Here is a 23,093-nt window from a genome sequence, read left to right on the forward strand (position 1 = left end):
TGCTGCTGTCTTTGTTTATATATTTATTTGGCCAACATTTTTTAGCGCAATTTCCATTCTGGAGAATTGCGTTTATTAACGCGTCATTTCTGGATGGATGGATGGATGGATGAATGTATGGATGAATGTGTGTCCGGGCTTTAAGTCGTATCTCCTCCTCAACGAAGCAATATCGATGACTAGTTCCAAAAGCAATTATGTTAAGCAAGTTACAAGAATGAGCATAGGCCATAAAAATTCCGGGTTTCTTTCATGTATTTCCCGGAAAAGCCAAAAAACCTCGAAAAAAAGCAGTTTTTGGCCCATATCTCGTCAACCAGACCACTTAGCGACTTGAAACATGTACCAATCGATTCCTGCTATAATTTAGAGCAATATTGCCGAAGAAAGTTTTCAAAAATATCCTCTCGTTTGGTCACAAATTTTAAAATTACAAAAACACCTACAAACCGATTGTTCTTCTAGCTTGAACGCATCCCAGCATTATACGTCAGAGCTATTTTTAGATAACATAAGGAAATTGCGCATAAATGTCACTAGACTTTTTTAATTAACTTGTTTTTACGTCCGTTTAATTTTTGAATTTTTTTTTTATTTAGAAAAAGAAATATATAAAAATGTTTAATCATATGAACTTCTAGCTTAAATTAATTATATAGGCCTATGGTTTTATTTTTATTGCGGAAGATGCTAATTTTAAACAAGAATATCTGAATTAGACTTAATCTAGAATCTAGATATTATAATTACATTCATATAACATATTAGATTAGGCCTACTGTGGATGATTTATTTAAAAATTCTTTTTAATTCTTTAAAACGCAAAACTATGTGTGGCAAACATTTTTTTCTAGACCTAGATCTAGACCTAATATAGGCATACAATAAGCATTCTATTATAAATAATTACATTTTTTAAAAAGTGGCAAATTCCAACACACTTGCTCCCAGGGTTTCTTCCAGACATTTCTTCGTGGGGGGGGGGGGGGGGGGGCTCTGACGAAATGGAATTTATATAGAAAATATATACTTTTAACAGTGTTCGTGATAAACTCGTGGGGAGTTTATCGGGTCATCAACCTTACCCCCTTGTCCCCCTTCCCCATTTTAATTTTAACGTCACGTAAGTGTTCGTCATAAGTAAAAGCTAAGCCACCCCCCCCCCCCCCTCAGAGGCGTAGCCCCCCCCCCTCAAACTTTCGATTTCCACCTCCCCCCCCCCCCCCTCAACCTTTCAATTTATTTTTCCAACCCATTAACCCATTTTTGCGCCCCTAAGGTCGGCGCCCGGGGACACGTGTCCCTCCCTCGCTACGCCGCCCCCCCCCCACACACACACACATACACAAACCTTAAGATGACGAGCTATGAAATTTCCACACAAACTCCTACAATGTTATTCCAGGTATGTTACTCAGAGGGAGCCGGATGTGTGTGTGTGTGGGGGGGGGGTCACTCGAAACCTAATAACTAAGTCGTTCTAGATCTAGTATGATTTCCTGTGCAATGTTGACCCATGTTCTGAAAATTGCTGGCCTACGATGTTTAATTAAGATACTGCCTTTGAAAGCCAAATCAAGGTAGCTAACTCTCCACGTGTATGAATGAAATGATAATATTAGCTAAGTAGGCCTGAATGTGTTAGGGTGTTCACCCAAAGTCTTAGTTGCGGTGTGTTGTGTCGTGTGTGTGTTATAAAAATCAAACATCCAATCAAGTAAGTTTAATATCTCATGTATTTAATTTAAATTACTAATTTTATAAATACAGCGTGTTTAGTAAACTTTATTTTATTTTTATTTTAGAGGAACAATTTTGACAGCCAATGGCACTGAGCACAAATAAAGACAAGTCTCAGTTAACATTTGGTATTATAGCTGATATTCAATATGCTGATCACAATGATGGCCCAGATTTTTCAAACACTAAGACGCGGTATTACAGAAGTTCTCTCAAACTTGCCAGAAATGCAATCGAAAAATGGAAAAGTATGGAAGATCCTGTAGCATTTGTTATTCAGTTAGGGGACCTTATTGATAGACATAGCACGTTTCAAAATAATGGCAGCGACGAGGCATTTCTTATGGTAATGGAAATATTGAATAATTTAAAGGCCCCTATCTTTCATGTCATTGGTAATCATGATTTGTACTGCTTCAGTAGATTATTCTTAATTAAATCATTATTAAATAACTTATTTAACTTAAATATTGAAAGTGAACAGAACCGGTTGTATTACACACGTTTACCCCATCCGAAATTGCGGATAGTTGCTGTTGATGCTTATGAACTAAGCGTGCTAGGATACGATGACAAGTCAAATGATGACAATTTTAGAACCGGGCAACAGTTGCTCCAGCAAAATAACCCAAACAAGGATTGGAATGACACATCAGGTTTAGAAGGATTGAATAAGCGCTGGGCAGCTTACAATGGCGGAGTCAGTGAAAAACAATTGGAATGGATGTCTGAAACTCTCCAAGCCGCTCAGGAGAATGAAGAAAATGTCATAATTATTAGTAAGTTAGTCTCTTAGTGTATGTATTTTCTCTAATACTAGAGCAGTGGCGTAGCGAGGTCGGGTGTCACCCGGTGCGGCACTTAATGGTGTCACCCCCCAGAGGCGTAGCGAACCTTTCCGGGGACAAACTTTCAATTTTCGATTTGCACCCCCTCCTCAAACTTTCGATTTGCACCCCCCCCCCCCCCTCAAAAACTTTCGATTTGCACCTCTTAAAAGACTATTTAACACTCGAATTAATCACTTAATTAAGTGGAATTATCATTTTTCTCTATATGTTTTGCTATTTTTTGCCTTGGTGTCACCCCCCTAAATGGTGTCACCCGGTGCGGTCCGCACCCCGCCCCCCCCTTGCTACGCCTCTGTACTAGAGGGCCTCTATATTTATCGTAAATGCGTCATCAATGTTAGCCATACGACTACTTCAGCAGTTAATTAACTCAGGCAAGTTTCTAATTATTCTTATGAAGGACTTTGAAAGCTTTTTTAATAGTGTGTATGCGTGAGTTTGCGCGCATGCGCGTATGTGTATGTGTTCACGCGCAAGCTTTATTCTAAAGTACGCTACAAATAATTATTGTAAAGATAAATTGACAATATGAATGTCACTTATTAGCTTTGTCCACCATTAGTGTTTTCAACACCAAATAACATGTATCAAAGTAATTGGCACTATATAAGTATAACATTATATTCCCCTTCATGATATTATTTCATTGTCTATGTTAAATCTCTTTCTCCAGCCCATGTCCCACTACTGAGTAAGGATGGGATCTGCCTGACCTGGAACTATGAAGAAATATTACACACCATCTCTAAATATAACTGTGTGGTGGGCGTGTTCTCTGGCCATGATCATTCAGGTTGGGATGTTGTGGATGAAAATGGTATTCAGCACATTACCTTTCAGGGCGTCATTGAAACGTCACCAGACGGAAACGCCTTTGCTACTGCGCATCTCATGGACGAAAGTTTGGTTATAGATGGAGTAGGGCGTGTTCCCAGCTTTGTGATACCACTGCGTTACTGCATTAAGACCACAGTAGAGAGTACCCAACTTTGGAATACCACTTCGTTACTGCATTAATACAACAGTAGATAGTACCCAACTTTGTAATACCACTTCGATACTGTACTAAGACAGTAAGACCACTGTATATAGTACCCTATTTTGTAATACCACTTTGTTATTGCATTATTGCATTAAGACCACAGTAGAGAGTACCCAACTTTGTAATACCACTTCGATACTGTACTAAGACAGTAAGACCACTGTATATAGTACCCTATTTTGTAATACCACTTTGTTATTGTATTAAGACCACAGTAGATAGTACCCAACTTCCAACTTTAAAATACCACTATATGGCATCCCAGTTTCTGTTTTAAGTTGATTTTTTTAGGACGTGTTATTTATTTTGTGTGTGTGATTTTAATTATAAAATATTATAAAATATTAATTTCAAACGTGCTTACTTTTTACTGTCTTTGATTTATTGGTGGTTTTAAAAGACCTATGTATGCTGCGCAGTACATGTCATTCCAACCAATGATTTAAATATATAAAACATTATTATTATATTATAATTATAAGGTGTAAGGGTCTAAAGAAATGTTATAAACTGTTGTGTTAAAAGTTAAGGTGGTTCGAAAACGTCGGATTGTCTCGTTATACAGGCCTAATTAACTTGTGTGTACGTTCTGTGATGAGGGGGAAAGGGGGAGGGGGGGGGGGGTGTCAGATAATGCGTCGTCACACTGTTTCTTTAAAAAAAAGGTAAGGTTAGAAACTGTATTTGCTTTTTCTAATCGTTAAAGAAATTTATTAAAATACTCTATGTTAACCGAGCTCAGTAAATATTTTAGAAATAAATAAATCCATGTTAAAAAAAAAAAACTTAACTACAATTTTAAGGCGGATGGCGTTGGTTGAAGGCTGAGGTGTAACGTCATTTTAAGAGGGGGGGGGGGGGGGGGTCTGCCTTTCTGTGACGATGTGTGACGGAGAGGGGGGTGTAAAAAGCGTCAAAAAAGCGTCATTTATGAATGACCCCAGTTGGTGAAGTATAAATCCATGATTCGTCAGTACAAAGGACGGTAACTGTGTCACTATACGCGCAACTCGTTGAACGCCACATAGCAATCTTTATCTAATTATGTCAAACTTAATGAATATTGCTTTGTCATATGCCTTATCTACGTTTTGATTTTGCAACAATTAGACCGGTTAGGTAAAGGAGGGTAATTAATCGATCTCAAGATTCCACCTACAGGAGTTAGTAATTAAACAGATAGTGTTAGTTACCTCACAAGTTAATTAAAGACAGTTACAAATACTATGGACGTTTCGACCCAAGGTCTGTCTTCGTCAGCACACAACAGTGTGGTTACAGACTAGACAGAAAAGATAAACAGTAACACAAATTTGGACTTAGCTGTCAGTAGTAATTTGTAACTGTCTTTAACTTGTGAGGGTAACTACACTATAAATAAACGCAATTGCCAGTATGGAAATTGCGCTAAAAAGTTACCCCTTTGGACCGGATGCTCCAATAGACAGTTGAAGTAAAGCTCATCTGTTTCTTGAGAATAGGGGAGGGAAGGGGCGTCCATAAAATTGTAGTAAAATATGATGTACCTTACGCGGGAGATGGGAGTGGGTCAAGAAATGCGAAGTAGATACGTAACCTTATTATCTATAGCCTACATAAACAAATACGTATGGCGGTAATAAAAATGGGCTTTAAATTGCATCGAATGGACCCCCAAAAGTAGGCCAAAATCGGGTAAATCTTGGACAGATGAACTTGTTTAGTCTAATTTTAGATGTCATGCGTAGGTCACGTGAATTGATACATGTGATTTTTATTTGTTTATCTTCTCTCAGTTAAATCCAGACCTGATGAAGAATTCAAACTTCTGGTTAAATGGTTAGGATTGACAGTCTTTGACACACAAGCCTATATTCTTGTTTAGTTGCAACTAGATTCATCTAGATTGTAGATCTAATGCTAAAAGAAAGATGAAAGGAATGAATTATTCAATACTACTTACATTCTGTTTTTTGTTCTATTTTAGAAGAACAATCGGTGGTAAGTCTACTACACTCTAACACTAAACTAACAGTGAACTCTAACTCTAACTGCTGGTAATCTATCGTTTTAGGTAAGTAAAATCGCACGCGACTTGTAATGTGAATAACAGGTGACTCCTTAAATTTTAATAATTATTTCACATTTTGAGGAGGATTTATGTTTTTTAAAATACAAACTCAAACATGTTTCCTTGTTTTTATGTACCTGTTTTTAAACAATTGAATTAAAACTTTTCCGTAGTAAATGAAGATTAGCGATGTTTCCAACAGATGCAACCATGCTCATTTACTATAGCAGCCATCTTGTTTGTTTTATTTTTATAAGCTTATAGCGCGAGATTCAGGGGGAAGCCACTCTATTTTATAAATGGCTGCTGTATATATACGTAGCAAATCTTGCTCTCAGACACTGCTGTTTAAAGTTAATTTCTGGCCTATATCGATATATTTAGCCATTTATTTAGGTTTATTATTCATTTATCTATAATATTTGACACAAACCTGTGACAAGAAACTTCTATTAAAGCCATGACAATGAGGTAACGTTTTTGTACATTAATAGCCGCGGGCGATTTTACGTACCCAAAACGATAGATTACCGTCTAACTAATAATAATTGTCATTTTAAATTGAAAATTCGAAATTAAAAACTAATAAATTAATAAAATATAAAAACTGAAAACTTTTGGTCTATTTAATATTTATTTTTTTAATATCTAACAATAAAACTTCATACCTACTCTTAAAATATTCATCAAAATCATTTCCTTTTTAGGATCATTAAAAAATGGAAGTGTCTACTGTAAAGAAAGATCAATGTGTTACTTTATGCCTGATGTCCTGGACATTGAAAAAGCCACTTCATTTGGAACATTTGATGATTCTCTTCTCACAACTGGATGGAGCATATTGGATATCAGTGCCGGTAATGCACCTTCAGAAGAACACTCCAATGATGACATCATGTATGCTGCAGGGTTTTTGGAAGGTGCTTTAACAGCTAGGTAAATTTTTAACCATTAGTATAATTTTTCACTAAATCAGTTTGTAAAGATTAACTTTACTATGACTTAAGCTTGATAGACTAAGAGTAGGTATCCAGGGATTTTTGAGTATATTATTTTCTTGTTAAATTAGACAGATGGAGAACCATTTTGCAAACACATTTGAAGTGTTTTTCCCAAATCCTGTGGATGAGAAGTTAAAAGAAAAACTGAATCAGTGGTTCCTCAAGCAGAGAGAATGGGCAGATTATATGATAAAAACGAATAGCAATGATCCTCTATGGCGTCATGCTGGATACATCTTTTCACAACTAGATGGTCTTTATGATGGCTATAAGGCTGTGAGTGGAAAAAATGTAAGTACAAGAGCTTTTTAAAATAATTTCTTTTAAGGAATGCCTGTTAATTTCATTATGAGGCTACTAAGTGATTATTCAAATACCATACAACTATGAATACAACTAATAGGTGTATTAATTTTTATAGCCTCCCCTGGACAAGTTTGCATTAAACTTCTTAAATGCAAATGGCGACTTTTTTGATCTAAGGAATGTCTTGAATCCCAGCTCAATCCCTAACTGGCGACAGTTTTCTCCAGAAGAAGCAAGTGACTATTTCTACAACTCTGGTCATTGTTCAGTACTTATTAAGGTAACATATATTGATATGCCATTTAAACATTCTTTTACTCTAGGGAAGTAAATCTGTGTAGTTTGTTTTAAATGTTGAATTGATTGAACAACTTGATATTTAGATTCTCCCAGGAATAGAGAATATTTTCATGTCCCACTCCAGCTGGTTTGTGTATGCTGCAACGAACAGAATTTATAAACACTACAACTTTAATGTCTCAGATTCCTATACTGCTTCAAAGAGAGTTTCATTTTCTAGTTACCCAGGTATTTTTGTTTTTATCAGGGGAGGCAACCTTTCTTGAATACATTTTTTTCCCCCATTTTTGCACAGTATTTATAATTAAGTTTAGGGAAGCTGAATTGAAAGCTATTTTTTGAGTGGTTAAAAACTGCTAAAGCAAAACAGTAACAAGTATTTTAGGCTCATTTTTTCCCATTCTTTTTTAAATAGCCAGTTTGTACAGGTATGCTTTCAAAAATGGTTGCCAACTCCTGGTCTATACAGTTCTAATATAGGCCTACCCAAGATATATCTTTTCTTATATTTTTTAAGTTTTAAAAGTATTCTTCTTAATTTTTGAATTTTGGAGTATTCTTTTTCATTTTTTAATTGTTATCTATTTTATAAAACTGTTAGCCATACTACAATTTGACATATTAAGCAGTCTGAATTAATTCTTCTTTGTGATACTTTCAGGATATTTGGAATCTCTTGATGATTTTTATCACCTTGGAAGTGGCATGGTAATGCTCCAGACAACCATCAACGTCTTTAACTCCTCCCTGTATCAGTATGTTTCTCCCCAGTCTCTTTTAGCTTGGCAACGTGTGCGCATAGCCAACATGATGGCTAAAAGTGGCAAGCAGTGGGGTGACATTTTTGCTAAATACAATTCAGGTACAAAAAGACAAATAAATAACAAAAAACATAAACCAAGTTGTTTTTTTTAAAAGAAAAATTGTATTCATTTATATATATATATATATATATATATATATATATATATATATATATATATATATATATATATATATACATATATATATTATTTCATACATATTTCAAAATATAATTTGAGTAGGCTTACATTGTAATAAGAAAACGTCTTTGCTTTGATGGTTTGATTTTTAAATGTTTATTTTTTTTAAATTGTTGACATATTCCTTTTATCCCAGGCACTTACAATAATCAGTATATGGTAATTGACTTGAAGCTCTTTACACCTAAGAAACCAATACTAGACAACACCTTGTGGGTAGTTGAACAAATTCCTGGTCTGGTTGTTGCAGAAGATGCCACACCCATACTCAGAGCAGGTAAACTTTTTTTTTTGTGGAGCTTTCCAAACACAGCTTTTGAAAAAAAAAATTGATTTAATTTAAAATAGAAGTTAACTTTGAGTAAAAGAAATACATTTTAAAATATATTTGGTCTGCAATTTAGTATTGTTTCTATTTATATTTTAATTTTGTAATATTCATTGGTATTCATAACCTACAAATTTATATCTAGACTTTAGGGGTCATCCATTTATGACGTCCACCCGGGGGGTGGGGGTTTCGGGTCATTGTGGACGTCCACATGCGGAACTAAACCCCAAAATGCTTAAATTTGATAATTTAAAAAATAAAATATCAAATTCCTATATTACATAATTAATTAATGTACACATTGCATGTACATGAATTAATAATTTTGCAGCATGTATTGAGAGGTCTACTAAATTTGTGTCCACAAGGGGAGGGGGGGGGGTCTAAAATCCCAAATTTTTGTGGACTTCATAAATGGATGACCCCTTATCATGTCCAACTTTTGTCTAATTTCTTTGTGTTTTAAAATTCACATTTTGCTGTCCTACAAAAATTTCTATAAAAAGAAACAAAAATAGTCATTATAAGACAATATCGTTTACTCTTTTCATTTTTTAGGATACTTCCCTTCCTATAATATACCATTCTTTGAAGAGATTTATGACACAAGTGGTTATCCAGATTATGTTGATAAACATGGTTTAGACTACAGCTATGACCTGGCACCTAGGGCAAAGATTTTCCGCAGAGACCAAGGCAAAGTGAATGACTTGAACTCAATGAAAGACATAATGCGAGAAAATGGTCAGTGATAAATATACATTTTTATTTCATACAAATAATACAGAAATTAACATAATAATAATAATGTGCTTACTATATTTTTGGTTTTAAAATGTTACATTATAATTTTATAGAATTCTGTTAGAACTAAGTTTCAGTTCAATTATTTCTAAATTAGTAAGCAGAAAACAATAATTTTTTAAAACCTTTTATTAATTATTGTCTTAATTTTTTAATAACTTTTGCATTTGCAGATTATAAAAATGATCCATATAGTGGAGGTTTACCTACAGGGGCTATTTGTGCAAGAGGAGATTTAGACAAAAAAAATCCTAGAGCATCAGGTTGTTATGACACAAAAGTAAGTTTTGTTGAACATTCAGTAAAATTTGAATACCTATGTATAAAGTCAAACTGCTTAAACTGCATTTGTCCCTGAAAATTATATTTAGCTAGTGGCCCCATTCATAAATATAAGAATTTATAATTCTTGTTGTTTATTATGATCACTTTTCTCTTCTTCTTCTTCGTTCTTAATTATTAGTGTTGAAGGGGATCGAGATTTATCTGCCAGTGGGTTTGAACTCGAGAGTTTGTTCGAATTTGTCAACCATGAGCTTTTTGCCGACTCGACCACGCCTCCAACACAATTAAGCGTTACGTGTCAACTGGTTATGCGCCATTGAGGCCATTGACTCCGATTTTAGCCTGCTTTTCTTTTTGGATTTGCTTCCATAGCCTTTGTCCAACCAAGAACAAACTACAAGGCAGCAGTTGTTTAATTTTGGAGTTGTCTCTCCTAGAAGAGTGGCTGTCCCCAGCTAACGAGCCTCATCTGTCCGAGGGTTCGAACTCGAGACTTTTCGGTTAAGCAACCATGAGCTTTACCGACTCGACCACGCCGAACCCCCACTTTTCTAATTATTCTTTTTTTTTGTGCCTAAATTAGGTGTCTGATTACAGCATGGCAATGAGACTTCAAGCAGATATTATAAATGGACCAACATTAGGCAATGATCTACCAGCTTTCTCATGGTCGGGTATCTTTGCTAATCAATCTCATATTGGGCTACCTGATATTTACAACTTCAGTTTTGTCAGAACAAAACCAAGGTTCTAATCAGTAACTTGGTTGCTTTACTTTATATTCAAGCAGGAAATTGTAATACCGGTATGATATAATGTTTAATATACATTTGTTGATTGGAACAGGATTCTCTGTTTAAAATTATATTGTCAGCATAACTGAAATTTAAATGTATCTGCTACATAATTTTTCACGTTTTTAATTACATTGTGTTTTATACTTTTAAAAAAAAAAATTTAAAATGTAATAAATAGCTCAAAATATAATTTTTTTTAGAAAATTGTATTTGTAAATTTTTTTATAAGCCTTTAAAATAATTTAACAGTAGTAAAAATTTTAACAGAGTAATTAAATTCAAATAATTATTTTAATATTAAAAGAGCAAGAGCTACCTATATATGAAGCCTCCACAGTGTACTTTTAGTAAAACTTTATTTTGAGTAATTCTGTTTTGAAAACAAAATTTTTAAAATATTGAGAAAGAACTCAGTGTATATAGTCTAGTAAAATATATTTGTTGTATAAATTATTTAGCTTTATTTCAAGCTACATCTATGTAGTTGGTGTATTTTACTCAAGATGCTTACAACTACCTTGTGTTCTGTATTACACTAATTGTAAACCACACTTTATAAAGTGTTCATTTTTTAAAAATATGTCAAGAATATTTATTTTTAAGTATTTTACATTTTATCCAAAAACTACTTAATAAAATGTTTTAAGATGCCTGTAAAGATGTGTCTTATTTTATTTATCTTTAAAAAAATTCATTTTATGGTTTGTGTGCTGATTTTCATAATGACCTATATAGAATTAATGCATATGATTAATTTAAATAAAGTAGATATCTGTTAATTTATAAATGTGCATAAAGCTACCAGCCTTGTGTTTTTTAACTAGACTGCTTCAGGTGTTCAGTTTTACTAAAGTGAATTAGAATTACAGCCTAAGATAGTAATGGAGTTTCAACTCAAAAACTTCACCCTACCTTTCACACTATTTCTAATCTCTACCCATTTGAATAATTTAATTTTTAAAATAACCTTTATTAAATGATGAAAAAAGGAAATATTTTTGTAGACCTTATCTATATATATAATTCTCTTCTGGGAGACCCTAGAAAACAAGCTGTAAGCGCGCCTTGCAGTCCCCTCTCTTCCTCTCTAGGAAGTCTGGTGAGCTGTGGTTCACGCTAAAACGATTTTAAACTTAGGAGAGGTAGCTAAGAGAAGGCTGCTTTCACTGGGTCACGGGGGAGGGGGGGTTAGGTGTTGGGGGAAAGGAGGGGGTGGGGTTATCGTCCTTAACGACTTACTGATAGTGTTTTATAGCAAATATTTTCAGTGACAGCAGTGGTACTGTCGAATTCACAAATTAGGAATTACTGAAAAGTAGAAAATAAAACAACTAAATAGCGGCATATGATACGCAGCAGGTTGGCTTGTATACTATGATACATAGGAGGGGGGTGGGGCTAAGAGAAACAATTTTGTCCAAGTTGTTCTACTTGATACTTTTAATCAATACTCCTACAACTGAACAAGGTGCAATACATACATTCCCACAACAACATGAAAAAGTAAAACCAATGTAATCAATTATTTGCCTGAGTTATAAATGAAAAATAATGTTCTGGTCGAGGTTGTGAAGTTTTGCTCAGTGACAGAGTAGTCTGACAAGGCCCCCCCCCCCCCCCCGAGGAGATGCCTGGAAGAAACACTGCCTTGATAGCTAAGTCCTCATGGTTCAATCAAGCCACCAAGTTTAACTAAACGGTTTTATAATGACATGAACAGCTAATGTCATCATTCGCTAGCTGAAATTCCCTGATTTTGTAGTATGAACAGTAACATCCTGGGACAGGTTGCAGATTGCACATGGAAACACCAAATTTACGGAGAAAAAAAGCTTTGTAACTCTAGTTGTAGTGAAATATATATCTTGAATATTCTTTAAGCCCCACCCAATGGGCTGTTGGGGTGACGCCATAGCCTATCACACCGGGTGACACTCTATCTAGTGGAAATGAATATAACTCCTCATGATCTCAGCAAAAATCCAACAGACTATTACTTTCACTTTCTGTGAGTTTTGAAAGACTATTTTTAATAATGGGGTCATCCATAAATGATGTCACTCTTTTTTTGACGATTTTTACCTCCCCCCCCCTCCGTCACCCGTCAAAAAAAGCCAGACACCCCCCCCTAAAAATTTTTGGGGGCGGTAGACTTTCTTCGGGGGGCGGACACTGTGAAAAGTATATATTTTCTATATAATTTTCATTTTGTTCCGGGGGGGGGGGGGCGGTAGACTCTCTTTGGGGGAGCCCCCCCCCTCCCCCAAAGAGATGCCTGGAAGAAACTCTGCACCTCAGCCTACAACCCCCTTCAAAATTGCAGTTGAAATTTTTTTAAACAGGTATATTTTTCCAAAATCCTGACTGAACTCGATTAAAATACTCTATTTTGACAAATTGTTATTACAATTTATTAAAACAGTTTTCTAAAACGCAAAATAATGTCTAAAATTCGTTTTCTAACATTGCTTTTTTTTACAATGCAAAAGTGTGACGTCGGACCATCTGACCCCCCCCCCCCCCTCCCCTCATCATACACCGTCACAAAATTACGGACCCCGCCTCCCCCCTATGAATGTGACGTCATTTATGGACGACCCCAATGCCCTTTCATTAATGAACACCTAAAAATTTCAAAAACAATATTGGTAGTGAGTGAAACGTGTGATTAGTTTTCTTTTACCCTCTAAGTGTAATATATATATGCTTAGGTAAGCATTTTAGTAATAGATTTAAATTTAGTGATCAAGTTATTGCTGTGGACCAGTGTGAGTGTCGGGCACTTAGGTTAATTTGCCATTGGTCTTTTAGTCCCGCCTTCCCACTGCATTAAATTTGTTCTTTATAATAATGTGTTTATTAAATGTGTTAATAATTCAAAAGACTCTAGATCTACTTTATTATCATTGATCGCTCAATTGATAGAGGATAAATAGCAAAAATAAATAACAAAACATCAATTACTAAACTAGTTAAAAGTTCCATACCCGGTAAATAAAAAGTGGCTTTTAAATAAAAATGTTTTATTTCGACATTTAGACTAAACTTTAGTAGTGTATGAACTTCGGCAAAATTCTTATTCTACATCACTGACTTTAGTTTAGTCCTTTTAGTTTTAGAAAGAGTAAACTGTAAACATGTTAAACATGTTAAATTATCGTACTCATTAAAATATTTCTCTGCTTTTTAATTTTATTGGATTGATTATGCTATCTCTCAGATCTATTCTTCTGAGGACAGGTAAATTAAAGTGAAAGTGTAAAAAAGTGTAAAAGTAGAATTATAATTATTAATAGTTGGTAATCTATCGTTTTAGGTACGTAAAATCGGCCGCGACTAGTAATGTGAAAAACAGGTGACTCCTTACATTTTAATAATTATTTCACATTTTGAGGAGGATTTATGTTTTGAAAAATACAAAAATGTTTCCTTGTTTCATTTATGTAGGCTACCTGTTTTTAAACAATTGAATTAAAACTTTTCAGTAATAAATGAACACCAGCGATGTTTCCAACAGATGCAACCACGCTCATTTACTATAGCAGCCATCTTGTTAAAGTTTTATTTTTATAGACATATAGCGCGAGATTCAGGCGGAAGTCACTCTATTTTACAAATGGCTGCTGTTTATATAGCAAATCTTGCTTGCAGACACAGCTGTTTAAAGTTAATTTCTGGCCTATATTAATATATTTAGCCATTGATTTAGGTTTATTATTCATTTATCTATAATATTTGACACAAACATATCACAATATACTTCTATTACAGCCTTGACAATGAGGTAACGTTTTCGTACATTAATAGCCGCCGGCGATTTTACGTACCCAAAACGATAGATTACCGAATAGTTATAGTAATAGATCTAGTCTAGTAGTATTAGTAGTAGGCCTAATAAGTAATAGGGCCTAATTAATAATTAATTAGTAGGTATTTAATTAGTCTATTATAATTATAATTCTATAATAAAATTAAATATGGTGTGTTGTAGTCGTCATGTAGGCCTAATGTACTAAAGTAAAAATATTAAAAATCATAAAATGATAAAAATACTAAAATCTAGATTTCTAAATCTAGCCGTCTAGAATAGTCTTTAGTCTTACTTTAGCTTACCTAACCCTTCCAAAGTTCAAGAGCTTATAATATATTTATACTACGTAAAAACGGTAAAATAAATTTAAAAAAGCAACTCAGTTTTACTCAGAGCCCAAATCTATGGAAACACTTTGACCACCTGAATACGAATAGTTATCACAATGTCAAAAAGTTGAATGTCATTCGCAAACAATGCTTTTGAATGCACATAGATCTATATAATATTTGCTTCGCCTAGCCTAGGGCCTAGGGCCTTGGAGAGGTTAGGCGGTATGCAGTTAGCTCCCTTTAGTTTATTAACCTTATTTCATCGACTCATTAATGTTAATTATTTTGTCTTTACTTTACTATTCTACTCTATGAATAGTCAATAGGCCTATTTTTTAAATTTTGTTTCTTAAAATATTTTATACTAAGTTTATCAATTTTTTTCAGCCAGTTCAGGTAAAAGACTTGTCGTTTTCAAAATGGCAGCTCGTTCTTCAAGTCTTGGAGGATCACTATCTTCACCTGTCAAATCACCAACGCTGCAGTTTTATAGGCGACCATTGCCTACAACTTGTATTGACTTTGCTTCAGATGAAGGAAAATTAATCTTCTCACAAGCTTTAGCTGCTGGATATATGAATTCATTTTTTAAAGTAAGCTTTAATTGAGTGATAAATGTTTAAAAACATTTCTGTATAAGATTGTTGTTTTTTTTTAACAAAATCATGATGGTCTAGTATTTAAATTAAACCGTATCCATTTTTTAATGACATGTTGCATTTTCTCCTTGAATTATAGCTATGCTCACAGTATCGTACTCAGGATGAACCAGCATATTGTGGCTTAACATCACTCGTGATGGCTCTTAATGTTTTAGAGATAGACCCTGGTAGAGTCTGGAAAGGTTAGTTTTAAATATTTGATAACCAAGATGTAGCTTAAGAAAAAGTTCAGGCGGAAGTTAGTGGATTTGTTTCCTCTCAGTGTATTAATAATTTTTATTTATTGTTAGACCTGTGTTGAAAAAAATTTTTTTTGTAATAGGGCCTTGGCGGTGGTACCATGAAGATATGTTGGATTGTTGTACATCTCTGCAAGTTGCTAGAGAAAAAGGCATCAACATGGAACAGTTTGTCTGCTTGGCTAGGTGTAACAATCTTGCAGCGATGTCTGTGCTGGGATCAGAAATTAACTCTATAGAACACCTCAGGGAGGAGGTGTGTGAACCTTGTCACTTATCTACATATCTAATTTTATTTTTTGTTATTGTTAGAGTAGTGAACATGAAGCCTCGTGACTTGTTCTTCTATGGTACACGCTTTAGACTACATTAGCAATACACTTCTTATTTTTACAATCTACTCCAAATTAATTAACAGATATATGCTAATCTGTGAAAAACCGATCATTATCATAACTGTTTTATTAACAAATGGATGATGGTTCCATGTGAGTATATTTAGTACATGAAAAAATAAATCTCCCTACCCACAGATTAAAGCAGCAACTGTAAGAGAAGATGTTGTGTTGGTGGCATCATACTCTAGAAAATCCCTAGGGCAGACTGGTACAGGACACTTTTCCCCAATAGCAGGGTGAGATGCATGTTTTTTTTAAAGTAGCTGTGTTAACAATATCACATGTACATCTAAAAAATTTAACACCAAAGTACAGGACACTTTTCCCCAATAGCAGGGTGAGATGCATGTTTTTTTTAAAGTAGCTGTGTTAAAAATATCACATGTAAATCTAAAAAGTTTCACACCAAACTTTATACATTGTGGTGTACTTAGACAACTGATCTCTTCATTTGTGTTCACTATGACTAAAACATGCAACACCAACTTTGATAAAAATCAGACAGCATATTTTTGTGTAAGTTAACAACCTCTTTTCACATGTCTTACAAAGTGTACGCCATCTTACCTATACTAATTATGTTGTTTTTTTCCAGCTATCATGAGGGTAGAGATCTGGTTCTCATTCTTGACACTGCAAGATTCAAGTACCCACCTCACTGGGTATCTGTAGCAACACTGCTGGAAGCCATGAAAACAATTGACCCAGAAACTGGTAAACCTTTGCTTATAATGTACAAATACTGACCCAAAAGTCTTGAGTTCTGTTGACAGGCTTCAGAACCATAGTTCACTGGGTATCTTATTTAAGTATATATTAAATACCTGAACAAAGTGCTGATCACATTGTCCTTTCCTCTCTCTCTCTCCCCCCCCCCCCCCCTCACCATAGTCAGAGAAACAAGATGAACTCTGTCTCAAATATCATCTAAAGTGTACTTAAACTTTGTCTTTTACTTTCTTATATAAGCAGTTAATATTTATTAATATACAAAATTATAAATAAACTTCATTTTATTAAATTATATTGGGTCTGGATCATTAGTTCTCATGAATGGGTGAGATTAACAACTATCTGGAAGTTTTTATTTATCCTCATTTAAACAACATTATTTAGAGAAGTAGACTGGTAATTTTACTCAATACAATTGCTATATTATGAGATTACTTACTGTGGGTTATGTCAGATTGTGAGATTTCTGTGGATTATAAAAATGAAATGACCACCCCATTTGCAGGAAGATCTCGAGGCTACATTATTCTGTCAAGTGCCACCAACCAGCCTAGTCTCCTGTTGTTTCGCCCTTCATATGCCTTTACCATTGACAAGCAGAAGGGGAAGTACTGTTCACAGTTAATTGACTTCGCACAAGAATGGACGGAGTAAGTATTTTATGCTAGATTCATCACTAAAACCATTGAGATTTTAACATATTCAATGTTTTATTTTAGAGTGTTATAACTGAGTCCAACCCCCCTCGTCCCACCGCTAGTGGGTATCTACCCCACCCCCCTCCTGCCCCACACCTGAACTGTGACAGCTTGTACTGCCCTCCCCACCCCCACCTCCCCCCCCCCCCCTGAACTGGGACACAATGCATTAGTCCCACCTAGGATTTTGCAGGCGCCCGTCCCTCCCCCTCGCTGGAATGCCGGGGTCATGCAGGGGTTAAGGAACCCAGGGTCAAGCTTGGCCAGAAAGATAGGACAGTTGAACGTTAGGCTGGTTAGAATGTAGTCGTGTTTTTGTGTTCTTGTAAAGTGTGGCCCCTAAGGCCGGCCGCTGTTAATGAACTATTTCTGTTTTCCTTAGACCATATAGAGTGTAGTTTGATTATCTATTAATTAAAGTTGTTCAGCTGAAATTGTGTTGGTGCCTTCTTCAACAATCAAGTAATATACAGTGTCTAATTCGCCACACAACTGTTTAACCTCTCACTGCAGTCATCACCAACATCAATACTAACCATACTGATGACTTCGTTCCATAACATTTGGTGGAGCAGCAAAACGACCTATTACCTTTTGGTGGAGTAGCAAAAAGGACATTCATAACATTGGGATCAAGGAGCAAAACTATCTAACAGCGAACCGACTTACAATATTTTGATAGAGCAGCTAAAATTATTCATAACGTTTTTGGTTGAGTAGCAAACTGACTTTTAAAGAACGTCGGAACAGGGTAAAAGAACTTTTGTGAATTTTTTTTTCAACTTCGGTGATTCTCGAAGAGGTACAGATCTACTATTTTGTTTGTCACGCCACTGCCACACATCGTCTCTGTTTATCGTCAAGCTCGTTGTCAAGTTTTACGTTGATCTACATATGTTGGAACTGTTGTTTCAAAGTCCGTGAGACAGAACTGTCACTATTAGTCTATTTTCAAGTTTTGTGCAGCTATTTCTGAGATAACATGAATTAGGACTTTCATTAGCTTGGACTACCTACTTTAATTGCCTTTGGTGACTTGTTAGAATTGAAAAATTTATATTTACAACATTGAAGTATGTTACAGTGATTAGTGTGAGTACAGTGACTACTGACTAAATCGTCATTGTTTATAGTCTAATGGCATCTGAACTGTTATGATATGAAGTACCCCTCCACCCATGATGATGTGAAACATCCCTACACCCCTGATGTCCCGTGATGATATGGAGTATTCGTGTACCCCTAATGACGATATGAAGTAATGAAGTACCCTACCCCAATGATGTTAAAATGAAGTGTTCATGTGTCGACGTCATCCCACAGCAGTTCCAGATGTCCAAGCCGACGAATTTAGATTTAGAAATGTTAAGCTCCAATTTGTTGTAACAATAATAAACAGCGTTGTTCCTCTTCTGTCAGTCGTATGCCAAAGTCCAGCAGTCAGTTAAGTCTATAATTCTTTAGTTTAGGTCAATTAGCTGCATTTGTTAGAAGTCATAGAAGTCAGCAATAAGGAATTGTTTGTTGAATTTTTTTTGTTAGATTAAATTTTGTGTTGTGCTAGAGATTGTTTACATTTAATCATGCACTTTAAAATCATTAATGTCTTTATTTATTCGATGTGCCAGTTAAAAGCTTATATAACAATTATAAAGTTAGGACCCCTTTCAAAACAATCATAACTTTTATAACCCGATTTGTTAAAAAATTTTCTATTATTAACCAGTTGACACACTGTTTAAATAACGAGATGCCTATAATATACACTATCCTTGGAGGATTTATTTTCTTAATCGTGTGATGATTGAACCCTGTAGCTTAGAGTTATTGTTTATTTATGTTGTGAAATTTTGAAGCCGTCAATCGATCCACTTACATGACGGTAAGCTTGTGACGGTTGAGTTACCGCTAGATAGCTAGATAGGACGATGATGTGTGAAGCGGTCAATCGTTCCACTTACTTGACGGTAAGCTTGCGACGGTTGAGTTTCCGCTAGATAGATAGTAGGACAAGAATGAGATGATGTTTAGAGACTGATGATGCAGTCTATGCTTTTAATGGGTTTTTATGATGGTATATCGATGTGTTGCCGAGTATATCTTGTCTATTGATTTTTTGGGTTTTGTTGGAAAATATTCCTCTAAGATATTTTGTATGTTGTAGAGAAACTAATCATAATTGTGGCCATATTACTTAGTTTTACCAACCTGAGAAGTTTTATCTAATTATATAGGAGAAATAATGTGTTGCTTGTGGTATATTTATGATTACTTAACCTTATTAATTATGCTGAAATTTAAGATGTATAACCATTTTTTCCCCATTAGGTACATATTGTCGTACAGTTTAGAGAAAAAATATTACTAAAATAGATGATATGGAAGAGTTCAGTTTATATGCTATAGTGATAAAGTCTAGACACGAACTGTATAATGTTGTACAAACTACTTTAGATTTAGCATTACTCAGTAGCATTTATTATTGAACTTTGTTAGCTGTTGATTGTTTAGAGTTTAGACACAGTAGTGTCACCTATTGAGGAAGCTTTATTATTTTTTATCGTACTAAGATGTTCGAAGTGTTGCTTTCCTACCTATGTTATTACTGCTCTTAGTGTATTAGTTTGTTGCATGTGATAGACCATGTATGTAGAGTGTAAGCCTCGCTGGCTTTGCCAGCTTGTGCCAGCTTGTCAAAGGAGAGGGGAGTGTTATAACTGAGTCCAACCCCCCTCGTCCCACCGCTAGTGGGTATCTACCCCACCCCCCTCCTGCCCCACACCTGAACTGTGACAGCTTGTACTGCCCTCCCCACCCCCACCTCCCCCCCCCCTGAACTGGGACACAATGCATTAGTCCCACCTAGGATTTTGCAGGCGCCCGTCCCTCCCCCTCGCTGGAATGCCGGGGTCATGCAGGGGTTAAGGAACCCAGGGTCAAGCTTGGCCAGAAAGATAGGACAGTTGAACGTTAGGCTGGTTAGAATGTAGTCGTGTTTTTGTGTTCTTGTAAAGTGTGGCCCCTAAGGCCGGCCGCTGTTAATGAACTATTTCTGTTTTCCTTAGACCATATAGAGTGTAGTTTGATTATCTATTAATTAAAGTTGTTCAGCTGAAATTGTGTTGGTGCCTTCTTCAACAATCAAGTAATATACAGTGTCTAATTCGCCACACAACTGTTTAACCTCTCACTGCAGTCATCACCAACATCAATACTAACCATACTGATGACTTCGTTCCATAACATAGAGCATTTAATATTTTTGTAAGTGTTCCCTTTTTAACTTCAAAGATGGCATTTATTTCATGAGTAAAACATTTTTTTCTCCCATTTATTACTTTTATGTGCATCTGTTAGATTTCTTCAAGTTTTTTAAGAGTAAAATATTTGTTTTTTCTGGCAACTATTTTGTACCTAATTGTCTAAATTATGTATTTACACCAAACTTTTCTCCTTGCAGTCGTCTTAGTGTTGTATCAGGAAAGCTCCAAAGTCCTAAAGAGATTATTGAACTGGCAATAAAAAATATGCAAGAAATTCAGAGTAGAGAGAACTTGTTCATCAGCATGTTCAGCTTGACGCTACCCTATGAACAAAGCGACTCTGACATTTTTGTTGTGCCCTGCCCACAAGCAGTGAAAGGCGAGGAAAAAGTTGCCTGCATCATAAAACAGTTGCTGAATGAGATAGAGAAATTAGAAACTTTTAAAGTTGCCAAAGAGTATTTCAGAAACAAGTCCATGGAAGAAAAATCTAAATTTATGTCGTATATTCAGTCACCTGACCTAGGCCTTGACCTTAGCACTGTTGAGTCTGACTCTGACAGCTGTTGTAAATCAGACTGCAGCGACCACGCTAGCGTCCCATGCTGTAAAGCCAAAAATTCAAGTCATGAAATTAGCCACGCCTATTCTGATTGTGGTAGTTCTAAAACCAAGCCAATTATAAGTGCCTTTGCAGTGGACTCAGCCATTGAAACACAATGTTCAGCATGTGAAGGCGTGATCGCCATCGGACCGGAGCATGCAGCGACACTATTCCTCCAGGTTTGGCCGCATGTGCTTTTCCCCGTCAACAAACCAGCAGTTACATCACACCAGTGCAGCAGTGCGTTGGACCAAACAGCGGTCAGTACAGAGGAGGCTGAGAGTAAAACACTAGGTCAGGCACTGGTTGAGTTCATTTCTTCAGATCTTAGTAGAACTGGTGGCCGGTACGTACGGGACGAAATTGGCACAATCAAGGTAAAGATTAGAGAAGTTTTACGATATCACACCCAGGGGTTTGTCACATGTTGTGACCGAGCCCACTCAGTCACATGATCATTTTGTTTTGTATTGGTGTTTACAGTAGGATCAAATTGGCACAATCAAGGTAAAGAGTAGAGAAGTTTTACGATATCACACCCAGGGGTTTGTCACTTGTTGTGACCGAGCCCACTTAGTCACATGATTGTTTTGTTTTGTATTGGTGTTTATAGTAGGATCAAACTATTTTTACCTTTTTTTTAATGTAAATAAAGCTTATGTTAAAAACAATCACTTATTTATAAGACAGAAAACAAAGATTTTCTTGATAGATTTTTTTTGTATATCTTGTTCAGTTAAAATGTTGGTCATATGTTAAAAGTTTGTTAGTGTAAATTCATACATTGATATTAATATGTGATTTATGCTGTAATCATTCTATTTGTTAAAACTGTTGTTGATGTAAGTTTTTACAATACCGGTACTTATAATACATGGTTTGTTGCAACTAGAATAGAAAGTCTGTTTCTGTGTAATGACTCATTTTTATCCACTTAACAAATCAAGTCAGGCAATGTCTTTGAATTAATTAATTTAATATTTTTAAAATTAAAACATAAGGTTTACTTGCTTTAACACAACTGTACCTTTAAAATATGCTTATTTCTGGTGTTTGTAAATAATTTAGTTTTTTTTAACAGTTTAACTAACTGTCACTGCTGAAGTATTTGTTGATTATATTATGCAACATTTATTTATTTAGAATAAAATAGTCCAAAGAATATTTGATTACTTTTGCTTTTTATTATCAATACAAATTTGAAATACATAAAGTATTTACACAGGGATTTATATGACGAGTAGGGTATTTGACAATAATTTCTTTATGATACAGTACTTTTAATAACACTTAGTTATTCCTTTATTAACTTAGTTTTAAATTGCTTAAAAACAGAATAAAACGACATATACTATTTGTGGACAGACTTTTGACTAATGTGTATTTTATATATTATTTGAACTTGGATGCAATCTTTGTAATTATTTTTATGATGCAGAACATAATTCTCTCAATTTTATTTATTTGATATTCATATCAGATTTTTTCCCCTTTATTTACTGCTACTGAGCTTTGTTTAATAATTCTTATTTAATGTACATTTCAATGTACAATTAATTTAAATGCAGGTATAATCTGAAAGAAATGTATATCTTTCTTATTTAGATTTATTTATACTTATGTAAAATCAACTTTTGTGCTGTAATTATTAATTATCAAGTTTAAATGAGCATTAGTCTGTTTCTGTGATACAAACATTTGTAGTTCAATGACTTTGAATCAACATCTAATAAACAAGATGAAGAAAATTTGAAACCTGTTTGTAATTTATTTTATGCGTGTGTGTTGGTTTATCAGTGTGCCATCTGTAATGTTGTTTATTAAATTTCTACATTTTGTCTTG

General features: G+C 34.9%; 3 protein-coding genes across 3 annotated transcripts; all 3 read left to right on the top strand.

The window, feature by feature from the left end:
* Window positions 1-1,816: 1,816 nt before the first annotated feature.
* On the top strand, window positions 1,817-3,608 carry LOC131930314 (manganese-dependent ADP-ribose/CDP-alcohol diphosphatase-like). The gene is made up of 3 exons (XM_059286733.1): window positions 1,817-2,135; window positions 2,271-2,519; window positions 3,265-3,608. Exons 1-3 carry the CDS (start codon window positions 1,826-1,828, stop codon window positions 3,606-3,608), a joined length of 903 nt encoding a protein of 300 aa, XP_059142716.1. The 5' UTR covers window positions 1,817-1,825.
* Window positions 3,609-5,379: 1,771 nt separating this feature from the next.
* On the top strand, window positions 5,380-11,163 carry LOC131930322 (phospholipase B). Its single transcript, XM_059286742.1, has 10 exons — window positions 5,380-5,613; window positions 6,391-6,619; window positions 6,753-6,975; window positions 7,106-7,270; window positions 7,374-7,518; window positions 7,952-8,152; window positions 8,431-8,571; window positions 9,184-9,369; window positions 9,603-9,709; window positions 10,298-11,163. The coding sequence occupies exons 1-10, from the start codon at window positions 5,544-5,546 to the stop codon at window positions 10,466-10,468; spliced, it is 1,638 nt and encodes a 545-aa protein (XP_059142725.1). The 5' UTR covers window positions 5,380-5,543; the 3' UTR covers window positions 10,469-11,163.
* Window positions 11,164-13,582: 2,419 nt separating this feature from the next.
* Window positions 13,583-22,967, top strand: LOC131930318 (uncharacterized). The gene is made up of 8 exons (XM_059286736.1): window positions 13,583-13,751; window positions 15,042-15,247; window positions 15,393-15,498; window positions 15,639-15,811; window positions 16,089-16,189; window positions 16,549-16,667; window positions 17,191-17,335; window positions 20,844-22,967. Exons 1-8 carry the CDS (start codon window positions 13,718-13,720, stop codon window positions 21,703-21,705), a joined length of 1,746 nt encoding a protein of 581 aa, XP_059142719.1. The 5' UTR covers window positions 13,583-13,717; the 3' UTR covers window positions 21,706-22,967.
* Window positions 22,968-23,093: the final 126 nt, after the last annotated feature.

The sequence above is a fragment of the Physella acuta genome, unplaced genomic scaffold (genome assembly GCF_028476545.2).
Source record: "Physella acuta isolate Inbredline_101_S28 unplaced genomic scaffold, ASM2847654v3 ptg001756l, whole genome shotgun sequence".
Taxonomy (NCBI): Eukaryota; Metazoa; Mollusca; class Gastropoda; family Physidae; genus Physella; species Physella acuta.